At 46.7% G+C, this 25,936-nt stretch overlaps 1 protein-coding gene across 1 annotated transcript; it reads left to right on the top strand.

The window, feature by feature from the left end:
- Positions 1 to 19,184: 19,184 nt before the first annotated feature.
- On the top strand, positions 19,185 to 25,846 carry LOC144166948 (uncharacterized). The gene is made up of 3 exons (XM_077696383.1): positions 19,185 to 19,259; positions 19,699 to 21,030; positions 25,661 to 25,846. Exons 1-3 carry the CDS (start codon positions 19,185 to 19,187, stop codon positions 25,844 to 25,846), a joined length of 1,593 nt encoding a protein of 530 aa, XP_077552509.1.
- Positions 25,847 to 25,936: the final 90 nt, after the last annotated feature.

Here is a 25,936-nt window from a genome sequence, read left to right as displayed (position 1 = left end):
GGTCCACAGCGACTTCAACTGCCTCCAAGCGGACTACATCATCTTCAACCTCATCATTCAGGAGTGACTCTTCCGCAGAAAGGAGGGAGTCCAGTAGACCTGGCGACACGCTTGCACCTCTAGGGCTCCTGGCAAGGCTGTAGAAGCTCAAGCACCTGCAATATGTTCAAATTACGGAAAGCGATTCATTGAAATTCCTTTTAGATTCATAGATATACAAGTACCTGATGATAACGATGAACTGAGCAGGGGTAGGGTGGTCATTTGCACCACCGTACTATTCCAAATGAGCGCTCAAGGCAGTCCTGGCTCAGGTGCGACGTCATCAGGTACCTGAAGCCGACGATCTCGGTTAATACTTCAGGAGGGCCTCTGTGGAATGAATGGTGACACGTGGACCTTCCGACGTATTTTCAGTCAGTCAAACTCGATAATCATGTATCTAATCGCATGCCTGTAAAATCCGGTGTACCACAGGGTTCAGTTCTAGGCCCTCTACTCTTCTTAATATATGTAAATGACATTGCTCATAATTCAGCCTCAAACGTCCGCCTTTTCGCAGATGATTGCGTTATTTATAGAGAAATAACACATCCGGCTGATATAACTGCGCTCCAAACAGATTTAACAGGTTTGTCAGAGTGGTGTTGCACCTGGCAAATGGAGATTAACACAGATAAAACTAAGCATGTAACGTTTACTTCCTCTAACAATTTCACCCCAAATCAGTACACTATTTCGAATACCCGTATAGAGTCAGTGCTGTCATTTAAGTATCTGGGTATATTTCTTAGTTCGAACTTGACCTGGAACACTCATATAGAATACCTAACAGGTAAAGCTTTTAAAAAACTGGGCCTTCTAAAACGACGCTTACACCTTGCAAACTCCGAAACTAAACTGCACGCATACTGTTCTTTAATTCGTCCTTCGTTAGAGTACGCTTCTATTATATGGCACCCGCACCAGGAATATCTAACAGCCTTACTCGAGTCAGTACAGAACAAGGCTGCTCGGTTTATTCTTTCATCATATTCCCGCTATACCAGTGTTTCGGCAATAGAGAGTTATAGCAGATCGGAAAAACGGTTCCGGTACGGTACACGGTACCCGTTACCGGACCGTACCGGGAAGTCTCGTTTTAAGAGTTATAGCAGACCGTAACTACCGGCCATGCTACCGTGACTGAAAGCGACTTGTGTTTTACGTCGTTTGGCAATTTTTCGTGAGTCTGTGGCGTTTCCTGTGCTGAAATATTAGTTTTCAGTTCTCAAAAGCGCTAAAAACAGTATTAGAAAAAAAAAACACCCAACGCCTCTACGGAGATTCGAACTGCGGCTGCGTGAACATGAAGCGGGCATTTTACCTCTACGCCCTTTCAATAGATGGCGCCAGCAGGTCCAGCTGGGCTCTCAGCACATACGGCTGGCTGTTTCTAGTTTTTCGTTGTATTTGAGAGTCCCTCGCACTGATACCGCCTGTTCCTCACTCGCCGATTTGTAGACGGGTCCCAAGTTGCTCTTAATACTAGTTATGTAGCCGGATCGCCTTTATTTAACTAAAAGAAGCTATCGGACATGCGTCGCTCGGCGACACAAGCCACGGCAGTTGGGCCGCGACCGTGTTTCGCTTGCTGCTTGAGCTGTCAGAATCGCGCGGATTTCACTTGTTGCAACATTTTTCTTGACCGATCTCATATTTACAACCCGTTCGACTAGGCGTGGGCTAATCGTACGTCTCGCAAACTCTTCCAAAGCGCCCGCCCGCTTTCGAACGACGGACACGGTGCGTCTCGGTACCGTCCGGCCAAGTCGCTCCGGTATACGGTAGGGTTCTGCGCATGCGCGGTGGCGTCCAGACGGTAAACGTTACCGTACCGGAACCGTTTTTCCGATCTGCTATAACTCTCTAATAAAAGCGTCCCTCAAACTTCCGCCTCTCGCAATTCGAAGAAAATACTGTCGCTTATCATTTTTTCATGCTCTTTATCACAACGGTTTATTGCCTTCAAGCAGTCATGTTCATCCAGCAACTTACGTATCAGCACGCATCGATCATGCGCATAAAGTAAGGCCCATATTCGCGAAAACTAACAAATACCAAAATTCACCATTACCGCTTAGTATTGCCGAGTGGAATCTGTTGCCTGCCAGTGTGGCAAACCTAACCGAGCTGTCCTCGTTCCAGAGTGCTCTGTTAGCGTTTTTAGAAAATGAACATCCGTTATAGTTCTGTATCCATATTCTCTTGTACTATTCTCTTGTACTTTTCTCTCGTACGCCATTTATGTTTTGTACTGGCTTTTCACCCTGCAATCATTTGACACATGTGACTTGTATGCAATTTTTTGGTTGATGTGTAATCCCCCCCTATGTAATGCCTTTTCGGCCCTTAGGGTATCTCAATAAATAAATAAATAAAATAAATAAAATATTTATGCTTAGAAAGCCGACGCCCTCTGCATAGGCCTCCCATTTGTCCAGGTACTCCAGCATTGCATCCAGTGCAGCTTCTTTTGCACTGTTTGGTCTGTAAGCGTGCAAAGTAGTGCACTTAAAATCATTTGCATATGATAAATAATACAAGAACAACTTCACTGTACATACCTTAATGCCTCTGCTGGAAACCTTGAAGTCATTGCCTCAATCAGCTTCACCATCATGCCAACAAAAATCCTCGTAGGCTGCAGATTTTTGTACTGATCTTCGATCTCGTCCTTGTAGAAATCCATGGCATGCAATACAGGAGTACTGAAGACATTAAAGGGCGAATTGCGAAAGGGCGAATTGCGAAAGGGCGAATTGCGAAAGGGCGAAAGACATGGGCGAATTGCCGGCAGTTTGTGCAGTCGAGAATAGGGCCCCTGGGGCCTTATTCTCGACTGCACAAATTGCCGGCAATTCACATTGTTTTTTTGCGTAAGCACGACGTAGACAATCAGTGACGTGCTGCACCTATAGCTATGACGACAAGCAGTGTAATTTGACGATCCACTCATAAAGATCGCAACCAAGGTATCAAATATTGTGCAAGAAATATATAAAAACACTTGGCATGTACTATAAAAAATAAGACAGTAGCTGAGGCTGACAAGAAAAAAAATTCCCGCGCCTTCCCGCGAGGGGAACACGAGTAAATGCAGAGCATTGGGGCCTCGGTACTGGTTGAAGGCAGTGTTGCTTCCATCGCTTCTTCCGTGATGCTGGAGTAGCAGACACGAGTAAACGTGGGAGCGAGCGTCAACCAAGGAAGGAAGGAGCAACGCAGTAACTGAAGCACGAGCGACCGCTAGCGGCTTTATATTTGCAGCGCGCGCAGTAGAGCGAGAGCGGTACGGGGGGGGGGGGGGAGAGCGCGCATGCGCAAGCAGCGCGCGCTCTTCTACGCCCCACCGCGCTGCTATCAAGCACCTGTTACGCCGAGACACGGCCGGACTGGAGGAGCGGCGAGCACGCACTTTCATATGAAAGTGCGCGCCCGCCGTTCCTCCAGCCCGGCCGTGGCCGAGACCGCGACGGAGCGTTCCGGGGGTGACGAGCGAACGGGCTGACTACGACGCATGCGCGCACCTGCTGCGGACGCGGAGCTGTGGACGCCGTCCGACGCAGGAAGAGGCGAGGCTAAGAAATGCTCTGCATTTAAAACACATTTCTGGAGGTCAAAACTGGCGTCAACACCACACGGCGATCGAGTAACCTTGATCCAAAAGCGAGCGAAAGGCGGATGTCGAGCTAAAGAACATCACACAATTTTTTTACCGTATCTATTTCTTTCAATCGCTTTTAGTAACATAGCTAGGCTCTCTGCTTCAATGCAAGCTTTGTTGCGTTATCACCTTCCCTGCTGCCACCGCCGCCACGCCATCGTCTGCTGCTATGTTACAAGTTTATGGCGTGATCACAGAAAAAGACGGCCGCGACCATCGCTTCTATGACACATAAGAGCAGCGAAGCGCTACCCCTGATAACCGCGGGGCGCACCGATGCCGCCGATTCACTCATTCGTCAATCTCGACTTCAATCAGCGCTGTAATGAACCATAGTCACTTTTTTTGTTATTTTATCTTGAGTTCGATCATGTGACCCAACAGCCTACTAGGACGAGTGTGGACAAATACCATGCATTGGGTTCTCTTTGTCATGGAGAGGCTTGTACTGTTCGGTTACGACAAACAAATAATTTTTATTTTATTGCCAAACATGAAAGCAAAATACTGCACGTTATTTGTATGCTCCATGATCGCTGACTTGGAAGCAGTTGAAACTATAATTTGTTTCGGTAGGGAACATGCTTGAAACAGAGTGCATGCGAGTGAGTGAGTGAGTAAAGACTTTATTGAATCGCCGGCTGTGGTGTCCCTAATGGAGCACCATGACGCGGCCTACGTCATCCCGTCAAAGACCCTCTATTCGGCAGCCGCCTCTCTAGTCCCCTCGAGGCCCTTCAGCCGCCCCTGAATGGGGGCCGAGCCCTCTTGGCTTTCGACCGGCTTCTGCCTTTCACGGGCAGCCAGATCAGCTGGACGGCCTGTAGTCGGTAGTTCTTGTCGCTGCTCCGCGCCGCAGTCTCGAACCACGGCGGGATCGTTGTTGCTCTTGCCGCTTCGCTGGGCCTTGCCGTACAGTACCATAGCAGGTGGGACGCAGTGTCTCGCACACTGTGGCACAACTTGCACGTGTCGTCCTTGTACTGCTCGGGGCACACGTGTTTCATGATGACCGGGGTCAGTAGCGAACCCGTCTGCATCTGTCTGAACACCACCGCCTGTTCTCGAGTCAGACTCGGGTCGGGCGGCGCCATTCTCCTCCTGCTTAGCCTGTCGTTGTATGTGGCCAGCCTATCCTTTGTCTCCCCCCACCATTTAGCAGACGGGTTCGCTACGGCCGCGCGGCGAGTTCGCCGTCTCGTTGTGGTTTTGGTAACGTTCCGAGACTTCGTTCCCGGCGTGCGCCGGAAACCACTTAACTGTCACTTCTCTATCCTTGAGGTCCAGCGCGGCGAGCACCCGTACTGCCCCACAACATACTCTGTTCTTGACGTAGTTTTTTGCACTGCACTCATAGAGTGCGAAGCTGCGCCTGCTGCAAATTGGCGGACATTTCACAAGCATATCGGGCCAGCAGACGCTGCACCCTGATTGGTCGATTCTAAACACGCTGATTAGTTGGTTTACAAGCGGATGTGACGTCATTTTTAAGGACCGCCCCTTTTCTTATGGGAGAAAGACTCGCTCTGAAGACGCGCTGCTCTGGCCTCCGACGTTTACGGCATATTTACTTTTCTACGGCATGGCGGGCTCGTCGAATGCGGCTCCCGCCGCTGAGGATCGTCGGCGCTGCTCTGACTGCGACAAGGTGTTTTCGCACCGAAAAGACATGCTTAAACACGAGAGAAACGTGCACCACAAGGAGGGGACACGCTCAAGAAGCCACATGAAGTGTGACAAATGCGGTCACCGCGTTGCACCTTTTGATAACCTCGTCCTTCACCACAGAGTGATGCACGATTTCGACGCTGAGATCGTGCAACTGGTCTTCGGCAGCGCTGAAGGTAAGAAAACTTGGAATAGTTTGCTTTTATTTCGCCTACGTTAATCCGCTTCATCTAGTATTGTGCTCAGTGATTTAAGGCATCTTATCGCACGTGACCTTGAATAGCTGTGAGCAGCGTTTAGAAGTAAGAAAATGTAAATATGAGCGAAGAAATATTCGTATTTCATTGAATGGGCATAAGTGTTAGATAGAAACGATGACTACATTGTTTTATTTGCGACTGTGTTACAAATTTTGGTTAGGCCTCAACGTAAGCCTATCAAGTGTCAAGTCCACGCTCAGCGACGTTGAAATAATGCAGTGCGGTATCTTTCCTGATATGTTAGCTAAACTGAATCAAATGAAATGTGAATGTTAGCCGACGTATATTCGTCACTGTGTAAAATCAACCTCCGCTTACGACAATATTACGACGCGGAGTCGTGGTTCTGGCGAGTTATAGCAGATCGGAAAAACGGTTCCGGTACGGTAACGTCTACCGTCTGGACGCCACCGCGCATGCGCAGAACCCTACCGTATACCGGAGCGGCTTGGCCGGGCGGTACCGAGACGCACCGTGTCCGTCGTTCGAAAGCGGGCGGCCGCTTTGGAAGAGTTTGCGAGACGTACGATTAGTTCGCGCCTAGTCGAACGGATTGTAAAGATGAGATTGTTTAAGAAAAATGAGGTTGCAAGAAGTGAAATCCGCGCGATTCTGACAGCTCACGCAGCAAGTGAAGCACGGTCCCGGCCCAACTGCCGTGCAGGGGTTTATGCAGAATTTCGATTTTTTGGGGGGGGGGGGGGGGGGGGGGGGTGTCGGAGGGATGTTAGGGAATGTTGTATAAATCCCTAGGCAGGGTGCTTGTGGTTGTTGAATCTTTTTGGGGGGGTGTCGAAGTCCTTCTGGGGGGGTGTTGGGGGTGTTAGGGGGGTGTGTATAAATCCCTGCTGCCGTGGCTTGTGTCGTCGAGCGACGCATCTCCGATAGCTTCTTTTAGGTTAAATAAGGGCGATACTGCAACATAACTAGTATTAACAGCAACATGGGGCCCGTCTACAAATCGGCGAGTGAGGAATAGGCGGTATCAGTGCGAGGGACTCTCAAATACAACGAATAACTAGAAACAGCCAGCCGTATGTACTTAGAGTTCCTGTATATAGCTCCCGCAGGAACTCTATACGTACTGAGAGCCCAGCTTTTTACCAAGCTTGACCTGCTGGGGCCATCTATGAAATGGCGTAGAAGTAAAATGCCCGCTTCATGTTCACGCAGTCGCAGTTCGAACCTCCGTAGGGGAGTTGGATGCTTTTTTTTTTTTTTCAAATACTGTCTTTAGCGCTTTTGAGAACTTAAAACTAATATTTCATTACAGGAAACGCCACAGACTCACGAAAAATTGCCAAACGACGTACAACACAAGTCGCTCGCAGTCACGGTAGCATGGCCGGTAGTTACTGTCTGCTATAACTCTTAAAACGAGAATTCCCGGTCCGGTCCGGTAACGGGTACCGTGTACCGTACCGGAACCGTTTTTCCGATCTGCTATAACTCTACTCTCTGGTACATCACTGCAAGGGTTTAAAAGCGCTGCAAAGACGGCGGACCGAAACGGAAGGAAGACGCACAGCGCACGGTGTGTCTTTATGTTTCCGTCCGCCGTCTTGGCGGGGCTAAAAAATATCTTGGAATCAAGGCAACGCGACGTAATAGGCAGTTTTAGCATATCGTTACCGTGTTTGCGTTACCGTTTACCGGGTTTCCGGGAGTCGACTGCGCATGCGCGAGAGTTACCGTGAACGGTAACTTACCGGCATGGAATTTTGCATCGAAACGACTTTACCATGGTCACGCGATATCCCGGTCCGTCGAGAACGCGCGAGAAGAGTCAGTAGCCAAGCCAAGTCATTTTGCCCAGTGGAGGTTGAGGAGGAAAGAGCAATGACGGCTGCGCACATCGACAACCACGATACGAACATGCAGCGGCGTTACAGAATCCGCTACTCCGTGGCGGACGACATTGCGCTTTTGCAAGAGGTCGTGAACCTGAACCCGTTCGCTGACCAGCATTTATGGGCTGAGGTCACCGAAAATCTCGTCGCGCTGACGGGTAAGCCATTCACGGAGAGAAGCGCTAAGGAGCGCGTTGACTTGGTCCTCACCCGCTTCCTGAACGAAGAACGGGCGTGCATCAGGCGGTAAGTGTTTTTCATTGCACATTTTTTTGTGCGAAAAGCATTCAGGCTCCTTGCAAATTATACGTCTTGTGACCAGGTCGGGGACCGAAGAGGACTATTCGGCAATGTTTCAGCTCCTGCAGCAGGTTGCCGACCTCTGCAAGGAGTTCGGCAGGTTGCCTCGGCAGGTTGCCGACCTCTACAGGCCGCGCCTCGAGCGCGGCCTGTAGGGGCGCCACTGAAATCCCCCTAGCGGCCCGTTTCGAAAGCAGGCGCGGGAGTCCCCGGCCCGCTCCCCCCTGTCGCCGTTGCTTTTGGGGCTCATTCAAGACAGCGATTTACCGTTTGTCCGCGTTCGAAATACCAAATAACGTGGAGCAGGCACTCTGTTTGCAAGCCTGGTGTGTTCACGAGAGTATAAACGTTTGTGACGCGATTTTAGAAAGATCTATGGTTTATCCGATCGGATAATGGTTTATCCGATCATGACGTGCTAACCGGTCGCATAGTTCCTCCTCTTATCAAGCGGCAAACATTTAGCAAGCTCATTCGATGTTACAAGAAAGCCAATTTCGATCGTATTAACCACGAACTATCACTTTTTGCCGTTGACTTTCTAACAGATAACTTGTCGCGGACCGTCGAAGAAAACTGGTTACTACTGAAAAACGCCCTCACTAATCTGATAGATAAGTACATCCCGGTCATCTCTATTAAATCCGATAATACTGCCCCTTGGTTCTCACAGAAACTTCGCCGCCTAAACAACAAGAAGAAAAGATTATTCAGACAAGCTGACAAAAGTAAATTAGCTGTTTCCTGGCAACGGTATAAGGAATGTGATAGAGAATATCAAAAATTGCTCAAAACCACGCGCTTACAGTTTTTTCAACGTGATTTATCATCCATGCTAACAAATAATCCTCGGCGTTTCTGGCGTGTCATCAATCCCAAGCATAATCCCGACATCGTCTTTACTGATCAGAACGGCGTAATAATAACTGGCAGTGACTGTTCGGAACTACTGAACAAAACATTTTCCTTGGTATTTACAGTCGAATCTTCCCTCCCACAGGCAACCATACGCAGTAGCACTAATGCATTTATGCCTGAAATAACCATAACCGATGCTGGCATATTTTCTCTTCTGACTAATCTCAAGACTTCTTCTTCGACTGACAACACTGGTTTAAATAAAACTATTCTAAAAAATATAGCACAAAGCATATTCCCAATATTATCCGCTCTATTCCAACAGTCTCTAACCACCGGCGTTATACCCATGACTGGAAGGTGGCGAAGGTTGTTGCGTTTTTCAAATCTGGTGATCGTACCTCACCCCTAAATTATCGCTCTATTTCACTAACCAGTACCATATGCAAACTCATGGAGCATATTATTCACTCCCAGATCATTAACTACCTCGAAAAACATAACCTTATTTTTCGGCATCAGCACGGTTTCCGTAAAGGCTATTCATGTGACACCCAACTAGCTGGCTTCATTCACGAAATACATTCATCCGTAGACGCTGGAATTATAGTCGACGCAATTTTCCTAGACTTTTCAAAAGCATTTGATCGTGTTCCTCACCATCGACTTTTTCACAAGCTTACGCTACTGAACATCGACTCTGCTGTTACAACATGGATAAAAGACTTTCTTTCTAACAGGATGCAATTTACATCAGTTAACAATCACAACTCCTCTCTAGTCCCTGTAACATCTGGTGTTCCTCAGGGAAGTGTACTCGGGCCCTTGCTTTTTCTAGTTTATATTAATGATCTACCAGACTGCGTTAAATCTAACATAAGGTTATTTGCGGATGACTGCGTATTATACCGTAAAATTCAATCTAACCATGACCACGATATTCTACAATCTGACCTTAATGCTATAAACACATGGTGCTCAACCTGGCTAATGCCTCTAAACCTTGCTAAAACAAAACTAGTGTCCTTTACTAATAACGCCTCCCAAAATTCAGCATCCTACATATTAAACGACAGCCTCGTGGACAGAACTTCCAGCTATAAATACCTTGGTGTACATCTAACCAGTAACTTGACATGGAATAATCACATTAACCATATCCTCTCGTCTGCTAACCGTTCGCTTGGTTTCCTTAAACGTAACCTCAGACATGCACCCACCCGTTTACGAAAGTTAGCATATATTACACTAATACGCCCTAAACTAGAATACGCGTCAGCCATTTGGGACCCTCATCAGGCATATCTAATAAATGACTTAGAAGCTTTACAAAACCGTGCTGTCCGCTTCATCTTTTCTGATTACTCACCCTATACCAGCGTAACCGAATTAAAAAATCGTGCTGAACTTGTAACCTTATCGCATCGTCGCAACATATCTCGCTTAACTTTATTTCATAAACTGTACTACCATGCATGCCTTCATAACGAATTTATGTGTGAACCTGCCGCCATTTTTCCGCGTCGAGATCACTCATGCAAAATCAAACGCATCACATGTCATACCGTTGCTTTTGCCGAATCATTTGCTCCTCGTACCACAATAGACTGGAATAATCTACCATCAAACATTGTTACTGAACCTAATACCATGAAATTTACTAATGCTTTGAGCAAAAATATCAATGTATAATATGTATCATTTCATGCGTCATTTCATTCAGTTCTTGCCTTGTCAGATGACATGTTGTAATATACCATGTGGTTATAATCGATGTAGTTTGTTCTAGTTCCTGTACCAATAGCTGTTCTTATTATTCTACCTAATTTTTGTATTTGTTTTCACTCTAGCAATGTTAATGATTTGTACCATTTTTTTTTCTTGTGTTTATTTTGTTCTTGTTCTAGTTTATGTGACACCTTTGTAACCCCCCTACCCTATGTAATACCCTCCCCAGAGGGCCTTTAGGGTTTTTTTGAAATAAATAAATAAATCTATATGAGCGCCGGGCGTGTGTCACAGGCCGGCGTCCCGAAGCGAGCATTTGCATGCAGCTGATTGCAATCTGCTGCCCTGAAATTCAATGGCAGTGTCTCCGTAAGCAGTGTTTCCTCCCATGGTCATGTTGCGGCCATACACACTATGATGTAAATCGACTTTGTGCACTACAAAATGCAGCGGAGCACTCATACCTGACATCACGCAAGTTACGCTTGCCAATATCACATATCAGATATTGATCAGTACCCTGAAAAAGCCAAGGCGGCATAAATTTCGCAAACATTGTACCAAAGAAGTACGATGGATAATGCAAAATTACACTCCGGAGTCAGCACACGACGACAAATTAAATGCTGGGTCGTCTTGTCCCGAGGTGAGCGCTCGCAAAGTATCATCTGGTACATTTATCCTCCACGAGAAGCGCGAAGATGGGCTAATCCGCGTCCCCGACCAAACTCTTCTTCGAAACATCGTCGTATGACACAGAGACTGCAGAATCTAGCATAAACCCAAATCAGAGACCCTTATCAGATACGACACTCTTCCAACGAGCCCGTGTGTACGAGATTTGGGCGCACGTTAAGGTCAAAATTAATCCGGTCAAAGCACCTGGGGTCAAAACCAGGTGGTCAAAATTAATTTGGAGCCCTCCACTACGGCGTGCCTCATCGTCTCCGTTGCGTCAGCGCGATAAACCCTGCAATAAATCAATCAACTCTTTCAACGACACCTCGTCTTTCTTGTGAACTGCCTACCCTGTATTCTTCAAAAAATTCGTCCGCCGAGTGATCAGCCATTCGCTGAAGGCGAAAAACAAACGAAAAGTGAACACGCAGCTTGTGTGCGATTACTAAAACGTTCATTCGTTGATTTCGCTCCGCATTTGTAAACAACGATAGTTGAGCGTCCTCCTCCTCACCCCCCCCCCCCCCCCCCCCCCACATTGTCTAGCGAAATATCAGTGCATTTCGCATCTAGTTGGTCTGGTGAATACTACCTTGCTCACACAAACGTCTTTAGCATTTCAGAAGCTGCTCTCGGTTTTTTTTTGTTTCATTTGCGCACGACTATTCTATTTATTCCAGACTTGCAGACCATTCATTTTCCCGTGGTTTCATTAACATATACCTTGGTTCTTACTATAAGACATGAGTGGGCACATATCTGACAATGCATAGCCTTTGAGTGTACTTAACATTTTCGCGTGGCTTATGTTCCAATAAAAGGCACAATTTTTTGTCAGCTATTGGGTTATCACATCCCCGAAACATATTTTTCTACGACGTACATATTCGAAGCAAAGCCGCATTTGTTTTCTGCGCTGCAAAACGAACCACCCTCTTATAGTGCCAATGTCAGGTCTAAACGAGGTGACAATAAATAGAATTCACTTGTGCTGATGTGTTCGAAGGTGACAGCGGTGAGATGCTGCTGCTGTCGCCGACGACCGCAAGAGCGGCCAAGAAGCGCGCAGAACCGCCACCCCGGGTAGCTCTTGTTGGCGTTCGAGCGCTCTACCAAGACGCAGCTGTTTTTTTAAGCACCCTAAACGTGCAGTTAGCTTACAGACGTCACCATAACAAGTTGTTTAGTGCGCGGAAAGGCAAAGAGAAGCGAAACAGAACCAAAACACTGCGTGACCACCTATCAGCCACGCAGCGCTAATCCCGCAAACGCCGCGGAGAAGCGGCGGCAGGCGGCGCAGCGATCGCGAATCTTGATTAGGTGATTAAGTGTATCTGTTTATTGCATGCCTATTTACAGTAGTGTAGACAAAACAAAAAGGAATTAGGCAACGTTGCTGAACTCATCATCTTCGCCTGCTGCATCTGCTTCCGCTTCATGTGCATCCGCTTCATCTGCGAAAGGCAATTGTTTGGCTGTTGGGTCCTTCGCATTTAAGAAGACATAGGGAGGGGGGTAATGAGAACAAGAAAATTATGTGCGTGTATCATCTGTTTACAGACATTTTGTCCTGCATGAAAACTTGTGATGGAACTCGTGCATAGGACCAAGCAAGAACTTCGAGCTTCTGGCAAACGTACCTCCTGGCCACCTTTTCAATGTCAGCGAGTTTTTCGCTGACATACCGGTCGAAGGCCTGCAACTCGGCAGGCCGAAATGGTTCGCTGAGCCCTTTCTCGCGCAGCCGGTCCTTGAAGCACTCTGCAAATGGTAAAAGAAAAATATACAAAACCAATAATTACTACATTCCTCGAAAAATCAACTTTGCATTGCGGTTGCTGCCTAGAAAGAAAAAGCAAAATTGCAGTAAACTCATTTGAGAATATTTGATTGTGTACACAATAAACATCAGCTTGCAATTTCATAGGCAATACCTCGCATCACACCCAGTTTCCAAGGCGTGAGGGGCTCTTTCTTGGGGCGGTCTGGGAAGCGCGGGCAATGCTTTCCTGGAAGATAAAAAAATGTGGAGCAAAAAAAAATGGAAGCGCAGGTACATAATAAAGGGTCACTCAGTACAAATCAACTGTCGTTACCACAAGAAGTTGAAAATCAAATACATACCTCCGAGCGATTTGTTCCTCAGTTTTGCCGGATCCCAGACCGCCACAAGCAGGTTTTTTACAAAAATGGAGTCCTTATGCTGCTCCTTTAGGTAGGCCAATTTGTCGGCAGACACCAGCAGCCCCTTCCCTATATCAACCTGGAGGAGAAAAAGCAAAGTGAATGAATGCAAACTTAGTGAAGATGCTGCAGACAAATTTATTCCAGATTTTACTCTGTGCAGAGGTGCTGTTAACTGTTCCCAACAATTAAATACTGCTACGCAAAAAAATTGTTCCAGATACTTTAAATATGTGAATGCACAAACAGGTCTACAATGCATGTGCAACAGAACCAGAAGAAAAAACCAAGAGTGATGGGGGCTGTAGTATTTTTTAAGGTGGCAGCACTTAAAAAGCTAGACGGTAGATTCAAGATGACATTGCCAATTTCAAAATGAATGTAGTTGGCCATATGCAATGCATGTTAGCTCAGACATAACACTTCCCTAACTAGTCTTCCAGAGATAAAACAAATTGGCTGCATAGTCAAGTTAAATGCAGTGGATTTCAGTCAACATCTAGTGCAGTGGTTCTCAAATGGGGTCCGCGGACCCTAGGGGGTCCGCGAAGCCATTTCTAGGAGCCGCAAAACTCTCACCCGCTTTTTTTTTTCAGACTTGCATACTTGAAAAGCAAATACCGAAACAGGTTGAATGTGGCTGCAGATATGCAACTCTGTTTAAGCGCGACTGTGCCACGTATTGATGAACTGTCCAAAATGAAGTGATGTGGCACGTTTGTTTGATGTTTTTGGTAGCAATAAAAGGCACCTGTTTCACGCTCCAGTTGTGTTAATTTACCTACGTACCCCCCCCCCCCCCCTCAGCTGCAAGGGGTCCCCCTTCACTTCCACCAGTCCACAAGGGGTCCCCGACACATCCATGGCTGAGAACCACTGATCTAGTGAATGCATGAAGTGCTTGCACAACTCTAAATTATAGGATGTGGGGAACATGGTAAGGGCAACATACTGTGCAAACTCAGCTTAATTGATACCCGTACCTATCCAGGCTTACCTTTGGGAAGTAGGCATAAATACAAAAAACAAGGAGCACTTAAAGGGACACTGAAGTGAATTTGTCAAGCTCCCGTTTTTGCTTGCACTGCGTAGACTGGCTCAAATTAGCACACTTTTCATCATTTATTCGGTTGACAAATCGGTAATTATTTTACAAAGCGCGAAAGAAGTAAAACTACCATGCGCGGTTTGCGGCGGCCGCACCAACTAAAGCTGTGACGTTAGGAGGAGCCGCACCGTGATTGGACGATGCCGAAGGTGAGCAACCAAACAAGTTTCGGTTTCGGTTTCGGTTCTGTAAAACACAACCGTTGGCGTTGTTGGATGGGCATTCTCAATAACTCAGTAATCATCGTACCGCGCTTCTGCCATGTTGTCAGCTGTAAAAATGCATAAAGATAAGCCTCCTAGGACGGATTGGAATCGTAGCATTCACTAGCCGAAACCTACGCAGTGCATGAACGCCCTCCGCGTACCCGCAGACGCCCAAATGACATGCGCTTTTCCCCCATATTTGGAGCTTGCCTCCCTCATGCCTGTGTCGTAAAAAGCGTGTTCGCACCAGGCCAAGGGTCTGTTCATTCTGGCCTATGCCCACTGCATGCAAACAGTCGGTGCTTATGGCAACAGCACGCCAACGAGAACTCGCTAGCGCGCCAGTCCCAGCCTGCGCGCGTTTTGTGAACTAGTTCGTGGAGCCATGAACATTGAAGCCCAAAAAAAGGTGAACTCAATATAGAAAACATCGGCGGAAAACGAAAAAGTTAACTTACAAAAAAAAAAAAAAAAAAACGCACCCGCGGGGATTTGAACTTATGACTTGCAAAATACTTGCGGTGGCACACCTAGCAACCGAGACCGCTCGGCCACGAAGCGGGCTCGGCTGGCACCGGTAATATAGGGTATATATTGTACAACCAGTTTACACTTTTCTTTAGTTTTGACATTTCAAGCAGCTTAGGTGACTATTTGTTGTATTGCGCTCGTGCAGTAAGCGTCGCCCGAGTTTCCACAATAGCTCACGTCTAGCAATTGCATTTCGTAGACGGAAAAGCGTTCGCAGATGTGTAGTCGTGCTGCTGACCGCTGTGCTTGTTCGCCCAGCGCAAAAAAGTCCTTCCCGCACCCTAGTTTTACGCTGTACGGTAAAAATATCAGTTGATTTTATTTCCTTAGTACCTATATTGACTTCGCTGACTCTTCTCCCGCCTTCAAGAGGCCTTATATTTTCCTACTGGCATACCAGTCAGCGAAGCGTCGCATGTGCGCTTGTGCAGCGTTGTGTGAAGCGACCTTGACTTGGAGCTAGATACAGTGTACAAACTAACAAGTAAAGAAAGGCAAATTCTACCATTCACAAACGTGTCCTGGCTTCGTTTCAACTGAGCGAACGAATTGCGACGACCCGTCGGCGGCCGGCGGACGAAACGCTGGGCCGACTGACTCTGTCTGAAGGCCGGGGAGCCGTGCAGTAGCGCGGCCAATTGCCAGCTTATCCCCTCCTGACGTCACACGAAAACGCCGCAGAAAATGGGCGAGCGTAAAGAGAGGAGGACAGCATTTTCGAATTAATTTTTCTACTAAATAAAATCGCGTAAACGCGCCCAGGGTGGTCGAAACATGGCATGGGGACTCCGGACTACAATTTGCGCAAGTAATCCTGCAATGTTTACATATCACTTCAGTGTCCCTTTAAGCAATTTTGTACATGCGAAAAAACGATGAGGCAGAGTGCACAAGGCAACTATAGTTAAATAGATAGATGAATGGAAAGAAGGAAGGGGCATGCTTTGCAAGAACTTTAGATTCATGAACCCAAGCCCAAAGGTCAACTAAGGAATTTGTCACCCCCCATTACCAGGGTCAGTACTAGGAGGCACTCGTAAAAAAGTATGTGCAAAGCGAAGGTTGCTAGAGGAAACAGTTGCATTTAAAAATGCGTCCCTGGAAGCCGAGTAAATTAAGGTTTAAAGATCAATGAAGGAATTACATTTATACTATCAGATAAATGCAGATTTAATGTGAACCAGACCCATACCTTGTCACTTGAAACAGAGGCAAGGGCTGGCGGTGTCGCACGACAATACGGTGGGCTCTGGAGTAGGGTGCATGCCTGCGGGGTTTTTCGGGTATGGCTGTTTTTTTTCCAGGCTGCTGGAGGTGTGGGGTCTGCACAGCCGTGCCTGGTTGAGTGGGTCGTGCAGGCGTAACAGCCATGCCAGGCAGGTTCGAACGGGTGGGCACAACCTCGCAGCATGTAGGAGCCGTAGATGCTGGAACTGCAGAGATAAAATGTAACGCGTAGGGTGAAAGAACAATTTCACAACCCCACAGAGATTTAAACATGCTTTCGACGCATCGCTATGGTATATCACTATGATGTGGAAAAGAATGCAGAGAAAAAGAAACGCGGTGTTTTAAGAGCACACTAGCCAGAAAGACTGGTACGGGCTTGGAGAATGCAAAGCCATCATTTGTTTACAACTTTGTATAATGTCCACTTTAAAACCCAAACAATGCAACAGTAATGTAATAATAAACACGTAAACATACCTCTCAGGTTTCCCTTTAGAGAAATAATGGTCTCCTGCAGACCCTCATTCAGTTCTCGAAGTTTGTCAATTGTTCTTTTCTGAGCCAATAGGTTTCGTTCAACTTCGATATTTCCAACTCCTTTTCTCTGAGCTTTGCTCGATTCGCGTGCACGTCATCTGGTTTTTTTCTTTAAGTGCCTTTTTTTTCTCTATAAGCGCTAGAAGCTCTTCGTTTGGCTTCTTTTTTTGTGCGTCCTGTCATCCACCTGCAAGAACAGAATGCGCGATGACGGTCAGTTATCCCTGGAAAAGAAAGGGAGTGGGGAAGAAAACTCTACCTCACGCTGCTCAGCGTCACTTGAGTCGTTGGACAGTTGTCGACGAACGCGAACACGTTTCGCTTCCGTTCGTTTTGTGATTTCTTCAGGTGAATCTGCGCAGAAAATTGATCGGTCGTAATTAAAATTAGAGGTAAATCACAATGGCTCAGCACGCCATTTGGTCAGTCAGGACATCAACAGCTTTTAAACGACTGCAGAATTGTTAGATATTTTACACCGAAGCGTTTACAAGCTGAATGCAACAGATCTGCATGCACCCAGTTGTAACCGCGCTCATGCATGTTAATCGAGCGCTGCACTTACCGCCCAGGAGGAGGATCCTCGCGGAATAGAAGTCCGAGTTTCCACTTCGGTCGGTCCATTTCACCAGGTATGGGCGGGAGGCAAAATCCTCGTCATCTTTTGGATGAAAATCCTTCACATCGGTCACTTGGACAATGGAGCAGCTGTTATTGTCACAATACCGCACACACGCATGCTTCGGTGGCGACATGACCGCCACGTCAACTGTCGCTTGCTTCAACTAGTAGGCCAGTAGTTGTGCCCGCTATGCCTATGCCTCCTTAAGGAATGACGGTCGACGAACAGTACAAGCCCAAACTTAGCCCATATTCCATTTACCCACGTTCCCACGTGCACTTGAAAACCCACGCGCACATGTTTATATACGTAACGTACGAAACTGACTAATCAAGCCGCCTGTGATTAAAAAACACAACAATCGCAAATATTTGCATTTAAAACTGTTAGTTTATTTTATATTATATTTAAAAGAGGTTTTTTATATTGTAATCAGAATACACATTTTTGTAACACGCCTGAGTACGCACCTACGTCTACGTTTACCAACGTATACGCCGCCGTAACAGTCAATATGGCGCGTTGCTACTTGACGCGTCTGCTGTGAACAAGCGACACGACAGCGTGGTGTCAACCCGTCGTCATGTGCCACTGTGATCGCTAGTGACCAGTGCGTTCAAAAGCGAAATGGAACCTGCTAAAAAGCGCAAGAAGCGAGGGTCGTACAAGAAGTATACCTCAACCCAGGCTCGTCCCACGGCTTGCCTTGGTCGACCGCCTACGAGCGCGAAAAAAAGCGTGCACTATTCGACTCCGCAGTAAGTATTTTGCGCTTTTAATTGTCATTTCATACAACCGTCATCGAAGCAAAGAGAACAGCTGTTTTTTCCCCCCACAGGGTACACCTTCGCCCTGCAGTTCAAGCGACCTGCCGACTCAGCCATGCAACCCATGTCAACGTGGTAATCTGGTGGACGGGACGAGCCCGGTACGTACAGAAAGTGCTCCGTTGTTGTAATTATAATCAAAGTTTTCCGGTATTATGATGCCGTGTCCGTACAGCAAATATTTCAGTACACTAATGCTTGAACATGTTACGCGTGATCTGCTGTTACGCGTGTGCATGTCTTGTTAGTCTGTAATTGCCTCGCGACAGCTTGCGATGCAATTGAGCCGCAGTAGCAACCAACAAATGGATCCACATCCTATTGCTGCCCTACGAGCGAAAAGAGAAATAAGAATCTAAACCGCGCGGTCGCTTTGTCGCGCGATCTATTCCAAGTATGATAGTGAGAAATGTTTTCGCCCGCATGATTACGTAGGCCGGTAACTACTGCTTGTGCACTTACGTGCTTGACCACTTGTACTTCAGGATTCCGAGCACGGCGATCCCACTGAGCCGGGCTTCGCAGAGCACGTGGCGCACGACAAACCCGACACCGAAAGGGCGGAAGTTTCTGTGAGTTTCCTTTTGTATTTTTCAAGTCGTTTAAATTATTTGTACTTAGCGCCGCCGAAAATTTGCAAATATCAAATCAGAAAGTCTTCACATCGGCAGTTTTGAAATCTACTAAAAACAAGAAGCCCCTTGGTGCATTTATTGAACAGCAGCCAATATTTCTTTCGCGACAGAACTAAACCAAAGTAGGCTTTTTAACAAGGTTTTTGGGAGTTCTAACAAATTTTTTGAAGAGTGCCTTTATAGTGACCAAAGTACCCAAAGCAGTGTTGATACTTATCTTCGAAGCATACTTTACAGAAGTTCTCTTTTTAGGAGCATGCAAGTGACGAGGAAGCAGAACCTGGGAGTTGCAGTGTTGATGCTGGCCAGTGTGAAGATCCTGGAGTGGGCAGTGAGGAAGAGGGAGAGAAGCCATTCCTTGAATGGTTCTCTTCAGTTGTAACCCAAAAAGTTGTACTTTCGAAGGGTGATATCTTTCTAATGATATCCAAGTACTCAATTCGACACAGGCTAACCTTTTGTGCACTAAGCAACCTCATCGAAGTGATCAACCTCATCTTTGAAGATCCGATTCTGCCCGCTTCCCAGTACTTGCTGGGGAAAGTTTTTGACGAATCAGGCAAGCCCATGAGGCCTCACTATTACTGCTCAGAGACCGATTGCTTTACGTGTATTGACGACATCGGGAGCAGAAAACAGTTCCAGTGCCCAAAGTGCAAAAAGAACAAGGAAAGTGTCCGAAGCTCCATTTTTTATCTTGCTTGATGTTCTGCCCCAGCTGACAAAAGTTTAAAGGGTGTGACTTGCGGGACCTGACAAAGCCGTTACAGCATTCAGATGTGTTGTCGGACACCAGTGATGGAACTATGTACCGAGACTTTGTGGAGGCCACTGCTGATGTTGGCCACCGAATCAGCTTCACACTGAACGCAGATGGGGCTCCACTGTTCAAATCTAGCAACACCTCAATTTGGCCCATTCAGCTGATAGTAAATGAAATTCCAGCTGCAGAAAGAATGAAACGACCTGTGTTGGCTGCACTTTGGTTCGGCCGAGAGAAGCCACCTATGGAGATGTTTCAAGATGCCTTTGTTGAAGACATGAAGAAACTCTCCACGTGTGGCTTCCCTTTGCAGTACAAAGGTACACTACAAGTTTTCCGTGCCTTCTGCATTTGTTGTGCAGTCGATTCTGTTGCAAGGGCACCAATGCAGGGAGTGGCGCAATTCAATAAATTTAGTGGCTGCAACTGGTGCCTCCAGGAGGGTAGAAGGGTGGGAAGAGCTCACAAGTACCCCGTGGTCCTCCATTGCCCAGAAAGGTCGGAGGAGCAGATGATTGCAGATATGGAGGCTGCAGTAAGACAGGGAGATCGGCCGAATGGTGTGACAACTGTCTCTCCCCTCATCAATATGCCACAGTTCCATATAGTCTGGGGCTTTGTCCCTGACTATATGCATTGCATGTTATTGGGTGTGAGGAGGCAGTTTTTGGACATGTGGCTAAAGTTCTACCTTACTCCTGACGAACGCAAAGAGGTGAACAGGAGGATAAAAATGCTTACACCTCCTAAAGAAGTGAGAAGGATACCGAGGCCCGCAAGCCAAAAGTTGTTCTGGAAGGCGAAAGAATGGGAAAATTGGATTCTGTTTTTCAGCCTTCCAGTGCTCGAAGGACTTCTTGAACAGAAGTACTTGCACCACTGGGCGTATTTTGTTGAAGCCGTAAGGGTACTGCTACAAGAAAAAGTGTCGCTGCCAGATCTTGATGTTGTAGAGGAGCACCTTGTCCATTTCCACGGTCATGCGGAAATTCTGTACGGTGCAGAATGTTTGACATTCAACGTGCACCAACTCCTTCACATAACGAAAAGTGTGCGCCAGTGGGGTCCATTATGGGCTCATAACGCTTTCCCTTTTGAGGCTGGCAACGGCGCCTTAAAAGATGCAGTAAAAGCAGCCAAGGGCATCCCACACCAAATATGCCGGATGCTGCAAATAGATAAGGTAGTAAGCAAGCTGTCAGAGGTAGTGACCGCTACCCGCACTGTACGTTACGTCGCCGCCCTGGATCCCGTTGTTAGCACTCAGAAAAGCCTTTCAATCCGTGGAGAGGCTCGGTTCTTTGGCAGAGGCACCCCATTTTCGATGCCAGATAACGTGGTGCAAACTTCAGCTTTCCTGCCTCAGAGTGCTGTTCAGTATTCCCGGATGTTGAGGAATGGATGCATTTTTACAAGCTCCAAGTATGCATCAGGAAAGCGTAAAACAACTCTGTAGTTTTGCTTGCAGATGGGTGATATGCCTTGCTCAGGAACATCCTTTGTGTTAACAACAACTGCGCATTTCTAGTTGTGCAAAAACTGAAATGCACACCGTTCAAGTTTGGCTCATTGGTTTTGAGGCACACGGTTAGGGTAACAGGGCAAAGAAAAGAAATAATGCTTCTGCCACTGTCCGAACTCAAACACGTGTGTGTATTTGTCAAGCTGGACCGTTCCTTCGTTTCCGTTTTGCAGAATCCTTTCAATCTTTAAGTGAACGCAAATTTGAACTCTAGCATTTGTGTGGATTCAAACCATAAATTTCTACTGGATTCTGAGAATCTACAGCTCTAATGATTTTCCTGCTGCAAAAGTGATGTTCTGTGGAAGGAATTTTCCCCTTCGGGGAATTTGCGGCTGTAATTTTGCCCAAAAGAGAATCATTAATAGATGCAGGGAATTTTAGGAGTCGTGGAGTAAAAAAGAAAATAATGCCAGTAACCGGATTTCGCATAATTTATTACTTTGTTTTCTTTTAAAGGGACCCTGCAACAGTTACCATCGACTGCTTGGAATTGTTTTGGGGTAAAGTCTATTGTCGCAGCAATCTCCTCCCGCAAGAGTTATGAAAATTCATTCACTATCACCGAAACTACACGCTATGAGATATCACGCATAATCGCCCCCTTTCAACTCGACAGCGGACAGCGTGACACAGCGATGATGACGGCGGAAGTGGGAGAAATTATCCGCGAAGTTGACCAGTGACAGCCGATCGGGCAGCCATGGCCTCAATGACGTCGCTTAGGCCGTGTCAGGGGTGCAAATGAGAACTGAAGAGTGCGCGGTTGGTTTTTCCGCGTCTTTCACAGCAATTTACGCGCTCACCCCTTCACATGCACGTGTAATATTTGGCTCAGGTATTCCTGGCAGTGTAATCTAAACGTCGCGCAGGTTTACTTGCACTGCTCAAAGAGTGTTGCAGGGTCCCTTTAAGAAGTTTCCTTAAGATTTTGTCGGATTTCGATCGATTCTAGGGTTTAACGCGCAAACGCAATGCAGGCGACGAGGCGCGCTATAGTCGATGGCTCCGGATTAATTTTGACCACCTGGGGATCTTTAATGTGCGCCGAAATCTTGTACACACAGGCGTCTTTGCTTTTTGCATCCATGAGAAAAGTCGCCGCCACTGCCGGGAATCAAACCCGCGTCCTCGTGCTTAGCAGCGCAATGCCTTAGCCACTGAGCCAACACGGCAGGTATTTCGTCGGATTTACGTTAAAATATCCATTGTCGTGTTCCTGCAAGCCACAAACATCCGAGAGCACTTCCAATACAGTTCATAAAACAGGAATGAACATAGAGGGAAGAACACTCCATGAGGAAGAGCTATTAAAACGTGAAGCTGCGGCAGCTGAAGGGCTAAAGCCTGTTCGCATGTAGTATACGAATTGGGTGCGCCTTAGTTCCCGTGCTCGTAGTCCACAAGATATTGCGCCAGAGTACCAACGCTGAGCTAAAGCTACCTTGATTACCCAACGTCTTGTTTTTTTCATATGGGCAGTTTTTAGATCTTGAGCATGAAAAGGAAGCATGCTGTTTGGTAAAAACCGTGAAATGCGTAGTCAAAGGCTGGTGAGTGGCAGATGTAGTGGAATTTAGTTCACGCTGAAACTCATTCTCGGAACGTCTCCATCCGGAAGGCTACGTAAAGTAGACATCAGTGGCGCTGCCTAACGCCAAAAACCGAACAGAAATCCACATGAAGATACATCAGGTGAAAAAAGAGAACGCAGGGAATTTCGCACGGAATTCTTGAGAAACCTGTGGGCAGAATATGCTAGAAATATGGAATTTCTGAACCGAGAAATGGGAATTTTTCGCACCAGTACGGAACATCTGTGCACTGCAACCGTTTTTGTGCAACCCGCAGTGGTGTTAGTTTTTTTGCTCGAGTACATGTGTGCTGTTATTTCTGTTATATTGCTGACTTAGTGCAATCATTAGTATCTCTTCTGCTTTGCATATTCTTTCCATATTTCTACCTTTTGAAAGATGAATGATGTCCTGACTGGATTGTGAGAAAACTTCAACACATTTGTGGTTTTCTTTGCACTGTAACCATTTTTTTCACAATGAGTGGTACTTTTCTTTCTGTTTTATTATTGCCTGTATGCTTGCATATGTGTTAGTTTTTGAATGACAGTAGCGTTAATAAATATTGCTGGCACTTCTTATCGGGGTGCATTGCATTTATAAACTGTGTTTCTATATTGGTTAGAGTACATCATTGCCAGCCTATTGTGCCCATTACAGTAAAAAAGCCTTTCTTATACACTTCCAACAGCTGCTAACCTGTGCAATCAGAATCTATTTTTTTCTCCGCGTTTTCTAATTTCTTCCTGTTGTCAAGTTATCTGCTCCAGTTTCTAGTCCCATTGAAAAGCTCAATGAGGCTTGTCATACTGTAAGGGGAGGCCTTTGGAATAATACTATGTCTGGATACATTGGCAGTTTTGAAGTTGAAGGAAGACAGTGCTTAAGATAGGACAAGAGTGAAGGCAAATACTTAACAAACGCTGTGCAACGCATTTCTCTGCAATCGTCCAGTCTTAAGCGCTGTTTTCATTCAAGTACAAAGATGTACCAACTAGCCTGGCACCAAACCTTCATACACAGGAATTTTCATTTCTCACCTCAATAACAAAAAAAAACCTTCGTGGCTGGGAACAAACTCACATCCTTGAGATCAGCAGCAAAACGCCCTGGACACTGAACCACCTTAACGGCCGGATTACTTTCAGCCCTGTCTACATGTCTACTAAAATGGTAGATAACTGGTTGCAGCGTTGCATTATATGCCCAGCCTAACTCTACCTTTCTGTTAATTTGGGGTATGGTGTCCCCCACCAGAGTTGCGAGTTTTTTTAGTGACACGTTAGGTTATCGCTAGCTTTCATTTTATTGAGAAACATAATGTCTGCCTGGCAGGCCTGTGCCTACTTTCAAAAATTGAAGTTTTGTACAGCTATCGTATTATTTCAAAGCTTACTGGTTGCTGAAAATAAATCGCCGTATACACACGTGTCCGCATCAGGATATATATGTTCACGTAAGCCTGCATATGGTAATGGGGTAACCACTGTCGTGTTTTCATCAAAACCAAATAATAATCAAAAGTACAATACCATAAATGGCGCTTACTGACCTTGGTTGTGCATAAATTGGTCCTCTAGTGGCCTACTGAAGACACTCAATGAGGTTCAATTGGTTCAAGGTGAGCTTCACTGGACCCCAATGGTGTCCCACAACTGTGGCTTATTGGACATGGTAAGAATGACTGTATAGCCAATGAGGTCCAATGGGACCCACGCAAGCACCCGTTGACTCTTTTTGTGTCTGTATGGTGTGGCCGGTTGGACACCATTGGAACACCTATAACCCCAAAGGTGTCCAACAGGATTTAGGGAAGTTTCAATTGAGTCCAATTGGGTCCCATTGTTGTGTCTTATTGGACACAATGGTCTTTTTTGACTGGGTAGCCCTGGACGGTCATGCCGAGTGGCTAGCAGCGGGGCTCAGCCCAAGTAGAGATGAAGGTAGGCAGCTAGCACGGCCTCGTGTATCCTGCTTTGCAGACTGTGTGCGAGCTGTTCATTTTGTTCGTGTGTTTGTTCAGTGCAGCCCATGCCCCGTCAGCCCATCGTGGTCCTGTGTCGGGCTACAGCCACTGAAATCACGTGCACGCTACGTGGGATGGTTTTTATGCGACGCTGGACATGTTGCGAACTGGACAAGAGAGTATGATTACCTCGTTCATTTCCTTGGGTGGAAACCGCGAGTTGCCTCTTGCAGTACACAACATTAGTTTCTGTGGCCCTGCATCGAGCCAGAACTGTAGTTGAGACTTGCTGCTGATTACACTGAGCATATGAAGTTAGTCCCTGCTATTCAGCTACAGCTGACATTGTTTGGACTTGACCCTAAATGCTTACTTTCTTACACAAGTCAAATAAGTGGGTACACTGCTGGCATTCCGCATTTCCACACAGCTTGCCGACAGTGCTGCAAACTACCTACTTGCTGAATGTTAAACTAAGAAAAACAGCGCAAACGACGGGACGAAGAAAGGTAAGACTAAACACAGCGCCTGTGTTTAGTCTTACCTTTTTTCGTCCCGTCGTTTGCGCTGTTTTTCTTAGTTTAACAATGTACCAACTGGCCCGTCAGCATACCCTTGCTGAATGTGTCGTTACTTTCTCAGTGGGACCAGTACGTACTTTTACACAGACTCTTGGCTTCACTATTGGGGAACAGTGTGCCGTGTAATATTTTGTGTGTTTTAAACAGGGGAATCGAAGCCATAATTGGTGTTCCAAGATCATTTCATGCATTGTAACTTTGTTGTGTACTAAAAGCACAAATCGTCAGCCAACACACACAAGAAGTTAAATTGCTTGGATACTGTGATGCTTTTGAACTGCCATGACCTTTCTACTCGTGCTTTCGGGCTTGTAAAAGATGCGCAGGCACTGTCACCTCCGGAAATTCTGCTCGAAGGCATTTACGTGGATGCCGAGACGCCTCCTGGCTGTTCGAGCGATCAGCAGAGCCCACCGCCCCAACAGAGTTCTGACGGCAGCACTCCTGGCTGTTCGAGCGACCGGCAGAGCCCACCGCCCCCAGAGTTTTGCCGGCACCACTCGCAGTCCTGATGGCGAAACAAGCCTGGTTTTAATCGGCATGAGCTGTCAGGAAGCACCTGTGGTGCACAGCCGCTGTAGCCCACAACAAACTCCTCAGCA

Source organism: Haemaphysalis longicornis, unplaced genomic scaffold (genome assembly GCF_048455015.1).
Source record: "Haemaphysalis longicornis isolate Haplotype H1 unplaced genomic scaffold, Haemaphysalis longicornis Haplotype H1 scaffold_2, whole genome shotgun sequence".
NCBI classification, from domain to species: Eukaryota; Metazoa; Arthropoda; class Arachnida; order Ixodida; family Ixodidae; genus Haemaphysalis; species Haemaphysalis longicornis.
Note: the sequence above shows the minus strand (reverse complement) of the source record. Positions and strands in the feature narration are given on the sequence as shown.